Source organism: Protopterus annectens, chromosome 2.part1 (assembly GCF_019279795.1).
Source record: "Protopterus annectens isolate FY-2018-M chromosome 2.part1, PAN1.0, whole genome shotgun sequence".
In the NCBI taxonomy this organism is placed as follows: domain Eukaryota; kingdom Metazoa; phylum Chordata; order Ceratodontiformes; family Protopteridae; genus Protopterus; species Protopterus annectens.
In genome coordinates this window covers 728,266,059-728,282,021 of record NC_056729.1, presented here as the reverse complement: position 1 = coordinate 728,282,021, position 15,963 = coordinate 728,266,059, and the positions used below count along the sequence as shown (strand labels likewise).

At 37.3% G+C, this 15,963-nt stretch overlaps 1 protein-coding gene across 4 annotated transcripts in view; it reads right to left on the bottom strand.

The window, feature by feature from the left end:
- GRIA2 (glutamate ionotropic receptor AMPA type subunit 2) overlaps positions 1-15,963 on the bottom strand; it is a 1,022,901-nt gene that overhangs the window by 177,277 nt on the left and 829,661 nt on the right. For all 4 annotated transcript variants that reach the window (XM_044062451.1, XM_044062449.1, XM_044062448.1 and 1 more), the window contains exon 10: positions 12,197-12,403. In XM_044062451.1, the coding sequence (XP_043918386.1) occupies positions 12,197-12,403 (207 nt within the window). The remainder of the gene's footprint in view (positions 1-12,196; positions 12,404-15,963) is intronic.

Genomic DNA, 15,963 nt, shown 5'->3' with positions numbered 1-15,963 from the left:
CATTACAGCAGGATGTGAACACTGCATGCATCTTATTATTATAAGTATATAAATATAGAATCTGCAACCTTTGAATAAAACATCCTGTTAAACATAACTAATATCTGGAGGCATTTTCAGAAGGTTTCAAAAACTCACAACCAATATGTTTTTTACAAGTAGGTGCAGAAGAAACTGAGAGCTGCAGCAAATAATAAGTAACATTTGCTATTGACATGCAAAAACAGGCTACACAAAATGTGAATTTTAGATTTATTGTCATCAAATGGCACAATCAGGTTGCAGCATATGCAATGAATATATGCATCTTCAGATTAAAAGTGTTGGTGTCTTTACACTGAACAAACCTATGCTGGTAACATCTAATTGGAGTATGTGTGTAATGCAGTCAGTTTTAGATAAAGATCAGGAAAGAATTTCGATGCGTGAGTAAAAGTTAAACTGACTGGAATGGGTTTCTTCCTGTTTAGGCAAACTGCTATAATGCTCACCTATTTATTTATTTTTTTTATTTTACATTTGTTGACCGGGCTAGTCTGGCTGGATACATGTCCATTTTCAGCAGAGGCTCGAGGAGAAAAGCTCCACTATATACTAGTAAATAACATAAAAAAACAGCACAGTAAGATACAAATTACATGCATCTAGAGAACAATTTCTATCTAGCATAGTAACAGTACAGAAGCACTTTAACAAAATATAAAATAAAGTGAGGATTCCTATTATCATATTCTATGCAAAAGCAGGAGTAGAAACATTGAAAGAAAGTGAAAATAGTAAGTCACACAAGAGTTTGTACAATATTTACAGTTTTAACAATTATGATAAATATTTTGTGTACAATATTTACAGTATTAACAATTACGATAAATATTTTGTGTACAATATTTACAGTATTAACAATTAGGATACATATTGTGTGTACAATATTTACAGTATTAACAATTACGATAAATATTTTGTGTACAATATTTACAGTATTAACAATTAGGATACATATTGTGTGTACAATATTTACAATGTTAGCAATTAGGATAAATATTTTGTGTACAATATTTACAGTATTAACAATTATGTAAATATTGTGTGTACAATATTTACAGTATTAACAATTAGGATAAATATTTTGTGTACAATATTTACAGTTTTAACAATTACGATAAATATTTTGTGTACAATATTTACAGTATTAACAATTAGGATAAATATTTTGTGTACAATATTTACAGTTTTAACAATTAGGATAAATATTTTGTGCCAGGGCACATGTTTTAAGAAATAGATTTGCACAGCAGGGAGCAACATGTAGGTTTAAATAAGAGGAGAGATGACAGGTTGCAGTAGTGTAACAAGTAAAAGAGAAAATTACGTTATAGGAAAAGTAGTATCCAAGTGGATACTAGGTGAGCTACCGAGGAAGGGTAGTACTAGTGATAGAGACGAGTAGAAGAGCAGTGGAGAGAACAGTAAAAAGAGTTGGATGCTGAGGTCAGTCAGGATTAGAGCAAGGGCATAGCCAGTTAGATATGAAATAGTTCCTTAGTTGTTTCTTGAAAAGTTGTGATGAGCCTAAAGTAGTCAGTTCTATAGGAAGTTATTCCAGTATGAGCCAACAACATTTGTGAACAAGGAGTCACCAGATTTATTGTGTGATTTGAGAGTAGCTACTAGTAGTTTGTTAGCTGAGCGAAAGGAAGTAAGATTCCTGTAAGGGGCCACAAGGTTATTAAGTATTGGTGTATTAGTAGGGTAGTGGAGAATTTTATAGGTGATAACTAATTGATGTAGGAGAATAAGATTTTGAAGTTCAAGCCAGTCAAGCTTTTTGAGATTAACACAGTGATGGGTACAAAATGGGGAACCTGTGGCAAACCTGGCTATGCTATGGTAGGTTGTGGCAAGTTTCTGAAGGTTAGATTTTGAAAGGTTGATAAAAGATGGAGAGGCATACAATAATGTAGAGATGAGATGAGTTTGGACTAGAGACACCCTGCTGGTTGCTGTTAGAAAGGGCTTAAGTCTATAGAGGGCACCTATCTTTTTATTAACAGCTTTGATGGTTAGGTCAATGTGGCAATCAAAGTTTAGTTGATTATCTATTGTAAAGCCTAGTAGTTTAGTGGAACAGTCAGGTGTAATGATTGTGCCATTGTCAGACACAATAGAAAAGGAGAAAGGGGCAGATTTAAGGGTTGGAGAGAAGAGTAATAGTTTGTTTTTTTGGGATTGAGGAGGAGACAGATATGTTGGAACCATTTTTCTGCTGCTGTAAAGACTTTTTGGGTGGAAGAATGAAGTTCAGCTGGAGATACAGCAGAACAGATGAGAGTTGAATCATCTGCATACTGAATACATGTGGATGTTGGGAGTGAAGTAGACAGGTTATTTATAAATATGAAGAAGAGAAGGGGACCTAAGATGGATCGCTGAGGGAGACCAATAGTGACTGGGAGCTGAGAGGAAAGATGGCTGGCCCAAAGCACTGCTTGTTTTCGATCTTTCAAATAAGAGTCAAAGCAGTGCAATGCCAAAGAGTCGAGTGAGAGAGATTTCAAAGTGTCTAGCAGAAGTTGATGGTTCACCATATCAAAGGCTTTAGAGAGGTCAAGAAATAAAGCAGAGGAGAATAGGTTGTTATTGCGATTTTTGTTGATAATGTCTGTAAAGGAGAGAAGAGCAGTGGAAGTGCTATGGAAAGGTCTAAAACCATATTGGGAGTCTTGCAAGTAGGCTATTATGTAAAAGATGATGTAATAGTCGTTTATGTACACAGCGTTCCATAAGTTTAGATAATGGTGATAGTAAGGCTATAGGATGGAAATTAGAAAGTTCATTAGTGTTTCCTCCTTTATGTAGAGGAATGATATGGGAGACATTCCAGAGGGAGGGAATAGTAGATTTGGTTATTGTTCTGTTAATTAAGATGGAGACTGGGTATGCTAGTTCTGCTGCTGCTAGCTGCAGATATTCAGCTGGTAGTTGGTTGGCTGAAGGAGTGCATGGTTTAAGTTTTGAGAGTAACTTACATATATAGGTTGTGGAGACTGTACTAAATTTTAGAGTGGGGTGTTATTTTGAGGAGAGGTCTTTTGAAGGGAAGAGGGGGGAACCATGGTCTTTGCTAGAGAGGTGACTGTTTCAGAGAAGAAGTTGTTGAACATATTGGCTATTTTATTGGGAGGGGTCTGAGCTAAGTTAGCTGGAGTAGGTGTTTTGGTATTCCCTGGATGGAGCAGTTTATTGATTCCTGACCAGAATCTTTTGGGGTTAAGATTTTGATTTTGTTGATATTGAAGGTAATAATTCTTTTTATCAAGATGGGGGAGTTTTTTTGTAGTATTTCTAAGATGTTTGAAGTTCTGATGGTCAGTTGGGTTTTTAGTAGTTCTCCATTTTGTCCATAGTTTATTCCTTAAAAGCATTGTTTGCTTGGTTTCTTTAGAAAGCCAAGGGGCAGCTTTGGATCCTGTTCTAATTAAGCGAAGGGGGCGTGATGGTCAAGAATTTGGAGGTATTTGTTGAAATGGGTAACAGCTTCATCAAGTGGGAGGTGTTTTAGAGCTGACCAGTTACATTCTTTGAGTTCATTAAGGAAAATAGGAAGGTTAAAGTTTTTTTTGTTACGTATAGTACGATAGCTAGCCTGTTTGTGATTGTTATTTTTTTGTTTAGTGATGTAGGTAAGAAGATGGTCGCTGATGTTGTCTGGGAGTATTCCAGTTTTATATAAGAGGGGATTATTGTTGACTAATATCCAGTCCAAAATGGCTTGTTTATTGGTAGTTTTGTGAATCCTAGTTGGGGAGTTTATGGTTTGTCGAAAACTGAAGAGGTTGAGATGATGGGTGGGTTTGGGGGATATGCAGGAGTTCCAATCAATATTAAAGTCTCCTAAGACTATGGTTTCCTGAGGAAAGCTACAGTTGAGCCAGCTGAGAATGTTTTCAAGTGTATTTAGGTTGTTGCCAGGAGGGATATAGGAACATATGATATATATGGCTTTGCTTTTATTTACTTGGAATTTGCTGCAGAGTATTTCAGCGTTGGCAGGGGAGGGAGGTAGGTTTATTGTCATCTCACAATGTACGTAAACAATGTAAACTATGTGCAGACTTTCCTGTGTGAATTTGTCGCACATGTTTGCATTACTTATATATTATTAAGAGAAATTACAATCTCACTCAAGAGATAATGGATGGTACAGCTAAGCTTAAGCCCTAATACGATACTATAAATGGTCAAATTCTGTCTACTTCAACTTAATAACTGGAGTTAATGCATTGCATTGTATATTAATTTTCATTTGTAATAAGAGCAAATACAGAGGGCCATATATGGCAACTTGAGACTGCCAGAGGAATTCTGTGGCCAGACACTTCACAAAGTGAGGCTTAATCTCCATGGAAGGGCTGGTATTGACAATACAATCCACAACAGATGTCAATGTTATATGTATAAAATTTGGGCTATGGAGAATTTGTTTTATAGATTTTGCTATTAAAATACATATCATGCACAAGATTTTTATAAAAAAAGATCTACCAGTGGCGTCTCATGCTATCGGGCTGCAGGACTTCAGCCCCCCCCCCCAGTTGAAAAGAACTGTTTTAAAAATAAAAAAAAATCTATAAATTATTATTTAAATAATAAGGATACCAATAAGACCCAAACTTAAAGGCAGACCATTGAACAAATTAATTATGTAATTATAGGTAGTTCATGAATGAAATGTTTAAAAGTTTTATATTATATATATTTGTATACACATACATATATATTTATATAGATTTTTATACTTATTTGTAGAATTTTATAGTTATATTTAATTAATATGTATTTTTTATAAATTGAGCTTTTATTATTATTTGAATTAAGTGAATTGGTGTAGGTATGATTACTGTACTGCTTTCTAATGGGATGTACATATTAGACATGAGATGTTCCTTTAAGATAATAATGTCTAATTATCTTGTTAAGGGTATAAAAGACACATGGTAGATACTATTCATTTGTATATGAAGAAGCAGACATTATCTGTGAAAGCGCTTATATGTTTGTTGTCTAATAAAGAATTTTAAAACTGGAACTACCTGCCTGTTCTTGGACCGCTGATGTGGTTACAATTGTTTGCAATTTTGTATTTGGTGGTCTAAGGCTCCTAGTAAGGATGGTTTTGTGTTTTTTTCTTGGATTCTATATTGTTCTTACCTTCTTGAGAAGAGCTATGGCAGAGGAAATAGAAGAAATTATAGAGCTGGATTATGTACCAGAAAACTTTCAACAGAATAAGGTGAACAAGTTAAAAAAATTGTTGCATACTACTAGTAATTTGGGCAATCCACTGTTCAGCTTCCATGAGAATGAGAAAGACTCTGATAATTTAAATATTGACATTGTTATGTTGAAAGCTAAGTTATATGCTATGGAAGACAATTTGTTTAAATTAAAAGGGCATCAGTATCAAATATTTCATATAGAAGTTTGTGTAAAAGATGGAATTGTACCCCATTGGTTATGCATTTTAAAGATGCCTGCGCAAGGTTCTAATGACCCTGAACATTTGGCTGAATGGCAGTCTATTAATCTAGAGACCAGTATCAAGTATATGGAAGCTCTGATTAAACTTTCAAAACGTGAAGTAAATCATTTGATAATATCAATCGAGCAGCAGTACAAATAATTAATAGAGTTATTTGACTGTAATGACACTGATAGATGCCCTAATGAACTCACAGACTCTTTAGCAGTTTTATTTATTTATTAGCTGTTCCAAATGCATGGTGCATTATGCACCTTATGAATAATGAATTAGTAATAAATTTTGTTCAACTGTTTAATTTTACTGACTGACTAAACATCTTGTGTCCTGGACAAGTGTTATAGACAGTCTGCTGTCAATTTTCTGTTCATTATGGATGGAGCTTGTTCAAGAATTTCATGGATTGTAGGAATTAAAACATCATTCAGTTGAGAAATCCAGACTTGATACTGGTTTAGTAATATGAAGCCTCATTTATTCTTTTATGGGGGTTTTTTGTAATGATCTTTTCCACTATCTTATAAAAATGTATTCAAGGCTTAGAGGTGGGTCTGTAGTTATCTGCATTTGATGTCCACTGCATTATGTTTATAGAAATGTTCATTTGGCAAAGGGTTGCAATAGTCAGAAAAGAAAAAGATGATTTTTTTTTTTTTAATTTATATGTGTGTGGTGTGCTGCTAATGGTAATCAAGAGTTTACTGTTTACAGAATGTGTAGGCCTGGTCAACCTAGAAACTTTTATATGGAAGTTATACTTTGAGAGGTGTGTGTGAATAATTACGATTGGAGGTTTTCCAAAGTGGTTAAAGTGAGTTCATGTTGTAGCAGGTTCAATGACCTAGATTCATTTGTTTGAGGTTAGGCAGGCTTTAATTTGTATTTTTTTTTTGTTGAATTAATGTGTGTGTGTGTGTGTGTGTGTGTGTGTGTGTGTGTGTGTGTGTGTGTGTGTGTGTGTGTGTGTGTGTGTGTGTGTACAGATTTTCACATCACATTTTTGGTCTATTTTTCATAAAATTGTGGTTTTCTGGCAAATTAGTGGCAAATCATTAAAGACTGAAGTTAGAAAATAATGACAGACATTTGAGTTTCAGATTTCATACCCTTCAGAAAATTCATACTAATGCAAGACCTACTATTTTATTAACTTTTTAAGTTCGTAAGAGCAATATTTAGGAATTGTCCTTATTTTTTGGGCCTTTGTCCCACTTTTATTTATAGCTTTGTCCAGATTTCTTGCTCTAAGGTAGAGAGTATGACAAATGTGTCAGGGCCATCACTGTCAGCCAAAGACATTTCAAATTTTGACATACTTGTACCCCACTCCCCCCATGTAGTGAGTGCGGATGTGTCCAAGCAAGGCAAGGAGCAGTTATGCAGTGCAAGTGTGCAGAGCATCCCTCCATCCAAGGTAGACACAAGTGCAGTGTTTTCATCTGTCCTTGATTTTGCAGAATGTTCTGATTTTCTGTCATATTTTTATACTGTTGATTTATGCTTCTTATTATTCAGAAAATGTATGTTGTTGGCTGCATGTTACTTTTATAAAGCTGAATATTATACTTAGAACTGCAGTGCAAGGAGAAGTGGTGTGGTTTGAGTTGAGTGCTGCTTGTTTTTTTATACTTGATTTTGACTGTCATTCCAATAATGTATTTAAAAAGTAATTTATTTTTTTCATGCCTCACAACCTTTTTTTCCATCTAGATATTAAGTAAGCTATCATGTAGCCAATGCACTGAAATATTTTTTTTTCTTCTTCACTTCATTTTGTCTTGATTGGACTACCAGTATGTACATGTAACAATGTGCTGTGTAGAGTATTCAGCATGTGCCATAGTGACTGAGAATTTATTTCATGTAAATTGGTAAGCATGGCCAGCATTGATCCCACTGTACCACAGCTCCGCCCCCTTTCTAGTTGGGTACACCCCTTCCCATTGGCCCCACCCATTCCGCTGTCTGCTGCTGTTGATTTGAAGTCACCAGCTACCACTGAGATCTATCATCACATTGGTAGAACCAACCTGTATCTAAATAGGTAAAAATCTATGCACTGTTAGATGCATGGCAATTGCTTTTCTATTTTGTTCATGGAAGCAGTAGTATATTGTCACACAGTTTTAGAAAACTTTCTTAACTTGACTATATAATACATTAGTTAAGAAATTGTTCTAGACAGAAAAATACCATTGTTTAGAAACCTGTTAGTGCTCTCTTGTGAATATAAATAAAACAGGTGATCTGAGATCTTTAATGTGCATTTGCAGGTCGCTGACATCATCAGCCTTGTCAACCTTTGATGCCAGTACTGTCAGTCAGTGTATCCCTGAGCAGAGCAATACAAAGGGGCATCAGGGTTTCAGATGTAAACAATCACCTTGGAAAAATGTTATGCCCTCCTACTCTCATCCATATGATGACAACTGCAGTAACAAATACACACAGGGCATAATTCTGATAATACACAGGGCATAATTATGACAACACACAGGTCATGATTCTGCTAACACACAGGGCATAATTCTTTTTTTTTTTTCTCAAATACATTTTTATTTTGTTTTCATTATAAACATATGCAGATGTACATATAACAAATACAATAAAACAATAACAAAACTATTTACAATATTTACATTCATCCATGATAAACAATCATTTTATCCATGAGACGTTATCAGTATTTGCTCAAAAGTTTTTCCAGTTTTTGCCACGATATTTTTTATGAATAATGTCATGAGTTCTATAACAAATGGTTTGCAGTTCTTTTTTACAAACAACTTTTGCTAAATTAATAAAATCTTTAAACATCAAATCTTGTTTACTTTTCCAGTTCAAAGTAATGACTTTTCTGGAAATTGCAAGAATTGACTAGAGTAACTGAATCTGAGATTTAGGTATTATATTAGGTATAGGAACATTGAATAGGATTACTGAGTTAGAAATATGACAGTTATCAGACCATAAAGCCTGTACAAAATATGTGAAGTATTTCCAGTACTGAACATTTCTACATTCAATGAACATGTGAACCCAATTGGTCTCTACTAATTCATCACATTTCCAACATTTACTTTCACTGTTTTTGAGTATAAGATTTATTTTATGTGGAGTATAGAAACTCCTATTCATAAATGTCCATGTATACAATCTCCAATATAATGAAGAAGAGGTACCATACATAGAATTCAATAACAATTTTTTGGATTCATCAGATATTTGTTCTCCATTAATCTTTACATAGTAATTCCAAAAATCTGAGTCAAACTTTAGAATGTCTTCTCTTAATATCTTATAGACAGGTGAGATACTTAATTTTTGATCATCTGTCTTTTCAAGACACCTAATAAAAGCTGGATCAAACTAGGTATAGATTCAGTCTCTAGGTTGACTGATACTCCCATTTTGTTTTCTATGAACTGCCGTAATGAGTGCATAAACAACCAACTGTCTGGACTATTACCAAAACTACATAAAAGAGAGTTTAGTGGTTTAATACTCTTATTTTCAATAAACTGATGTCAAAATATCAAGCTATTTTCCTTTAATTTTTGCATTGCATTGATGTTGAAAGAATCTAGACAATAAGGGGAGTATGCTATAGGCAATACAAGAAATAAAAATTGTTTAATGGTGTAATTACAATCAATTATATTTTTAAAGTTATTAAATATTTGATTAATGCCATAAGAAAAATGATCAAACTTCTTATTATATAAAAAACAGGCATAATTCTGATAACACACAGGGCATAATTCTGATAACACACAGGGCATAATTCTGATAACACACAGGGCATAATTCTGATAACACACAGAGCATAATTCTGATAACACACAGGGCATAATTCTGATAACACACAGGGCATAATTCTGATAACACACAGGGCATAATTCTGATAACACACAGAGCATAATTCTGATAACACACAGGGCATAATTCTGATAACACACAGGGCATAATTCTGATAACACACAGGGCATAATTCTGATAACACACAGAGCATAATTCTGATAACACACAGAGCATAATTCTGATAACACACAGGGCATAATTCCGAAAGGTTACTGCAAAGTAAACCTCGTGGCAAGCATTTCCATTTGAGAGACAGCTCTGTGTTGCTGCACAACTTTGAGGTGCATGTCCATGGTGGTCTGTCCCTGTGGTCTGCTGAAAATGATAATGCGGCATTCTTAGGTAATGACCTATACTAATTAGTCATGTCCCCCCCCCCCCCCAGAAACACCGGCAGTATGGTATTTAAGTAGCCAAGCAATTCACAGAATTGCTTGACTGCGTAAGTTACCTCACCCACCTGTGTTAATGAACACAGCCAAAATTGCAGACTCTTCTGAGTGAGTGCGTGTGTGTGCATGTGTTTGTGTGTATGCCATACTCTGTGTGTGTGTGTGTGTGTGTGTGTGTGTGTGTGTGTGTGTGTGTGTGTGTGTGTGTGTGTGTGTAGATGAATGGGTCAGCATGTCTGTGAGTGAGATCAGGTGGGGACACTGTGTGTTTGTGTGTATACGTGAATATGAGTGCATATATTGGGTGTGTGTGTGTTTGTGTAAAAGCTTCCACACTTCCCAAAACTAATGAAAAAATCCTGCAATATTGGGGGGTGGAGGACATGAGACATCAAGGTTGATCTTCATACTCTATCTTAAAGGCATATACAAAGATATAACAACTTTTTGCAGCAGGAAAGACATGGGGTGGGGAAACACTAGACACCAGGGTTAAATTCATCTGTCATAAATTAAACACGTATAAAGCTGGAATCTTTTTCAGCATGAAAGTTGTGGGGTGGTGGAACACAAGGAAAAAAAACAGGTATGTAAAAAGGCAGGAAAATATTCTGAGTCATGGAAAAAGTGGAGAAGTTGAAATACTAGATACTGGGGATAACTATTTCTATCATGCCCTAAAGGCACTTACAACTATTAAAATCCTGTACCCTCAGAACTCATGTACAGCTCTGGAGCAGAAACATAGTTCTCTGTACCACCACTAGATACCAGGGATAGTCTTTACATATTTCTATGTCATTGAACAAAGAAAGAAAGAAATAAGATAAAGACACACATAAGAGGCAAATGGGGAACTGGTCTGTAAAATCAGGGAGAGTTGAGAAGGATGGGGCATATCTATGTGCAAGAAGACTTTGGGACAAAGCCAGGAGGAATACTAGATGGCATCAAGGAGAATTATAGGTTCATAGGTTAGTACTAGGCTAACTGCTCTTGCGAGCCATTTTTTAAGCCTAGCCAGTTATCCCCTGTGAGATTCAAGCCCTGTATCTTGTGTTTGTAAGGCAAACACCTTAACCATTAGGCCACCCACCCTCTGAAACTATCTTGGAGTTATGTAAAATGCTAATAGAGCAACATGTCACAATGCACTTTACAAAGACTAACAGGAAGGAAACTCTAATGTCTGTCATTAATGATTGACTGTAATCATCTGTTATATGCAAGGGGCAGGGAGAAATAAACAAAATAATACATCAGGGACATTATGACAACTTAGAAACAAATAAGAGGTAGGTCTATGTATCTGTGAAAGAGAGAGGTAGTGTGTGTGTGTGTGTGTGTGTGTGTGTGTGTGTGTGTGTGTGTGTGTGTGTGTGTGTGTGTGTGTGTGTGCACGTGTGTGTGTGTGTGTGTGTGTGTGTGTGTGTGTGTGTGTGTGTGTGTGTGTGTGTGTGTGCGTGTGTGTGTGTGTGTGTGTGTGTGTGTGTGTGTGTGTGTGTGTGTGTGTGTGTGTGTGTGTGTGTGGAGGGGGGTTACCTGTGCCAATAAGATACATGAGCTGCTACTGGGAACTACTGCAAGAAAGTGGTGATTAGCACTTGCAATGATTAAGGGCAATGAAGAGAAATGCAAATTAGCCATTAGTGATGTCTTTCCTCATTGTGGCATACAAGTCTCTGAACTGCAGTTTCCCACATCACACAAACGGTATCTTTTGGCTGTAGTTCTCATTTCTACAGGTGGGGTCCTTTCTGAATCCCAGGGTATGTCTGCACGCCAGAGTTATTTTATTTTTTATTTATTTATTTTATTTGTTTGTTTTCATTTTGGTTGCCTAAAACAACTAGATGAAGTTAGGAATGCACCAAGGATCAGAATCCCTGATCTGCATTTGCTAAAATATCTGCTGAAAAACATTTTTTAAGTCTTTTTTCAGGGGGGCATGCCCTCTGACAATGCCTGACCTCACCAACAACTGATATATATGCTAACTCTATGGTTGCACCAAATCAAAAAAGGGGTGAATTCCCCTCAAAAAGGGAACACTGCTGGCACTACTTGCCAACAGTGATTTCCTATGGAGGAACTCCAGTCATTGGCGAGCTGAACCTTGGGCAACTGGATTGCAGGCATTCAGTTTTCATGTACCAATACTTTACCCTATAAACTCAGTTCCCTCTGGTCAAAATATTCTCATCTACCTGTTGCTTCATTGCACATCCAAGGAATGCAGTCATAAATATATCAAAGTGATCAAGACAAAATTAAAATTGTAGCTTCTTAAGGAATGCAAATCCAATACGTGTCTGCAGCTAAGTAATAAATCACCGGAGGGAAAAGGTCATTTTAGCTGTCTAGCTTTTGTTGTTGTTAGAAATAATATTAAACAAATATTTCTTACCCCATATACAAGTTCTCCAACCATCCCATTCCAAATTTTTGTTGTGGAATCTCTGGCTCCATATTTTCCATCAGCAACAATTGTAAGTTTGTATTTGAATCCACAGTGCTTGGCTATTTCTGAGGCAAGATCTACACAGTAACCTTCATAGCGGTCATTTCCCTCAAACGATTCAACATTTTTCTTTTCCATGACATATGGGGCTTCCTACAAGAAAAAAAAGTTAAGCAGTTTCAGTTTTGTGTAGTAAAACCTGTTGCTATTTATTAATCGCAGTGATTAGCTCTTCAGTGTAAGACATACATGCTTACAGCATAAATGTTACTGTCAGGTCATGCAGTTCTGTTAGGACAGTATCATAACTATGCTGAGTAAAGTATGTTAAAGGTAAGATCAGAACCAAATTAATATGTTTTGTTATAGGAACAAATATGGTTCACTACTTCATAAACCAGAAAAAAATACATGAAAAGGAGATAAACTCAAATATGCATCTCAATAAAAAGAAAGCAAAATACCAGATTACCATGAGTGAGCAAAATGACATATAACCTACAGATGTTAAAATATTTAGACATGTTTTTCCTGAAACTGTAAAGCAACCCTGGAAGTGTAAAACTCTCTGTGATTTTAGCTAAATGGAATGTGAAAGAAGAAAACATATTAGCCATAGCTTTTTACATAAAAAGATGTATAGATTTAATTTATTTTTTATTCAGCAAAACTAACACCAAGAATGAAATGCAAACGTGTAAATGATACAATGGAGCTTGTCAAAAGCAGTTTTACACAGCATGACAGTAACACCCAACAAAACAACAATTAAAACAATAAAACAGTGTTAACTGAGAATCAAAGCAAGTGCATAGTCTTGAGACTGAAGAGTGGACAAGACTAACAAAAGATGGATAACTGGAACCAAAACTTCATGGAAGGCATTTTAGTAATAAACAATGAACAAATTAATATTAACATTTCTGAATAATACATTAAAATAATGCTTTAAATGTCCATTAAGTCTTGCTTTTGCAATTTCTTTTCCAGTTATCAGAAATATAAAGTTAACCAACAGAAATAAGGTAAGCACTCCACTCATTGTCAAAAATAGCAAAGATTGAAGACAAAACATATTAATTTTGGCAATGTTACTACTGCCTCATGTACACAGACAGCCCTCTCCTCCTCCCAACAAATTCCAACACATGTGAGAGATGCAACCATATAGCCAAACGGGAGGCTAAGCTCTCTCAACTCAGTACTGGCGTAACCAGTCAGGAGGAGAAGGAAACCACACTCACTACAATTCCAGTCTTACATAGACCTACCACGACAGCAAACCAAACACATAAACACACAAAAACATACTCGGAGGCTCTAAATAAAAATCTGCCTAAGCAGCAGAGACCTCCAAAGCAGACACCCAAGCAACCGCTACCCCAAAACAAAACATGTGCAACACATAGCTCACGAAGCCAGTTTGCCGAATAGTCACAGCCCTTAAGGCTAAACAACACACCTGATACACTTGTAATAGGTGACTCTATAATCAGGCATACTGACATCCCGCTCACCAGGCTGAACAAGGAGAAGGTAACGGTGAGCTGCCTGTCGGGTGCTAGGATCCGCCACATAACACAAGCACTCAGGTCACTCCAAGGCAAGTACAAATATGACTCAGTCATTGTCCATGCTGGTGTGAATGACCTGAGATGTACCTCCCTGGACTACATGAAAAGAGACATAGAGGAGCTCTCTGAGCATGTAGCCCAGGCCGGTATGACCCTGACCTTGAGAAGCATCTTACCCTCACCAAGAATGATGCCACAATATGAAGACAAGATGATCAATTTCAACAATTGGCTTAAGTATTGGTGTCATTCAAAGGGGATCCAATGCCTGTCTGCCTGGGATGACATGCTCGACAAGCCACGATGCTTCACTAGGGACGGCTTGCACCTGTCACCCCTGGGCTTTCGGATATTGGCAAAGGCTCTTGCCACCCCCATAGTGCCTTTTTTAGGCAAGGCTGAAAAGACAAACCCACCTCCATAGGTATCACAAGGGATAAGAAACTAAGAGTAATGCTACTCAATGCCAGAAGTCTAAACCTCAAGATGCACGCACTCGAAACTCTCCTTAGCATGGAGAACATCGATATCTGTGCAGTAACAGATACCTGGTTCAAGGCTCCCGAGAGCACACCAGCACTACCAGGTTATACCTCATACCATGTTTTTCGACCCCAAAACTTGGACTGAACCACAAAAGGAGGGGGAGTATCAATATTCGTCAAAGATACCCACACCTCCAGGTTGGTGGCACAGCACGAAGCATCAGAGACTATCCATGTGCAACTAACAGTGGATAAAACTGCCTTCCAGTTTATAGCCTGCTACAGACCACCCTCCCAAACCCAGGAACCCCACTCGGCCTTCCTGAGAACACTGGAAAATATGAAGGTCTCTCCAAACACCATTATATTGGTCGAATTCAACTACCCTAACATAGACTGGGAGCATTACTCTAGCTCCAACACCCTAGTCCAAAGGTTCCTAGAATTTATAAACTCAAATGCTATGGAACAACTTGTTGCCACTCCCACAAGAGGGGAAAACATACTGGACCTGATCATCACCAACATGGGGACTCTATGCTCCAGACCTGAAGTGTATCCCTCACTGGTAAGATCAGACCATAAACTAATCTCACTAGATATTCACATCCCGACCCCAGCCCTTGCCCAGAAAACCACAGTGAAAAACTTCTCTAAAGCAAATTTCACACTCCTCAAAACAGAGGTGGAATCCTTCAAAGCCCCCGGGCCAGTGGAAAATACGGCCCAGACCGCAGAATCCTGTATAAACGCATTCTATGAACACCTTCAGGAATGCAAGGATCATGCAATCCCAAATAAAACCAAGACCCAATCCTCCAAAGTTAGGCGTCCTGTCTGGTGGACCCCAGCCATACACAAACTATACAATAGAAGGAGGAAGTTACTACATGATAGAGCAAAATCCCAAAAAGGGAAGGCATCTCTGATCAGTATTAGCAAAAAACTACGGGCACTCATAAAATCGTCTAAGGCCAGCTTCGAGAGAAAAATTGCACAGGACACTAAGGATAATCACAAGGCTTTCTTTAGTTATGTTAGGAACCTGGGTGGGAATTCCCAGATATGCTCAGAATTAGTCCAAAATGACAAAAAATACACCAAACCCACAGACATTGCCAACATCCTAGCTGACAGGTTCAGTGCAAACTTCTCTCCCCTTCCCCACCAAAAGGGCAAATATCTATCCCAGCAGAGTGCTGCCCCCCTGAAATCTCAGATGCTCAGATAAGAGCCACCCTCTCCAAAGCAAAAAACACAGCATCAATGGGACCAGACGGTGTCCCGGGCTGCGTCCTACATGAACCCCAAGAAGAACTAAACCCAAACATAAAACTACTGTTCAATCTCAGCCTTACTACAGGATATGTACCCAAAGAGTGGCATACAGCAACAGTGGTCCCTCTCCACAAAGGTGGTGCCTCAACAGATCCTGGAAACTATCGCCCCATAAGCTTGACTAGCTTGGTCTGCAAAGCTATGGAAAGGATCATCATGGACCTCATAAATAAAGATATTGGGGACCTACAGACACTGGATCCTACCCAGTTCGGCTTTGTTAAGGGCAGATCCTGCCTCTTAAACCTGGTCAATTTCTTTGAAACAGTCACCAAGGCCATTGACGAGGGGAAGGTGGTCCACACAGCCTACCTGG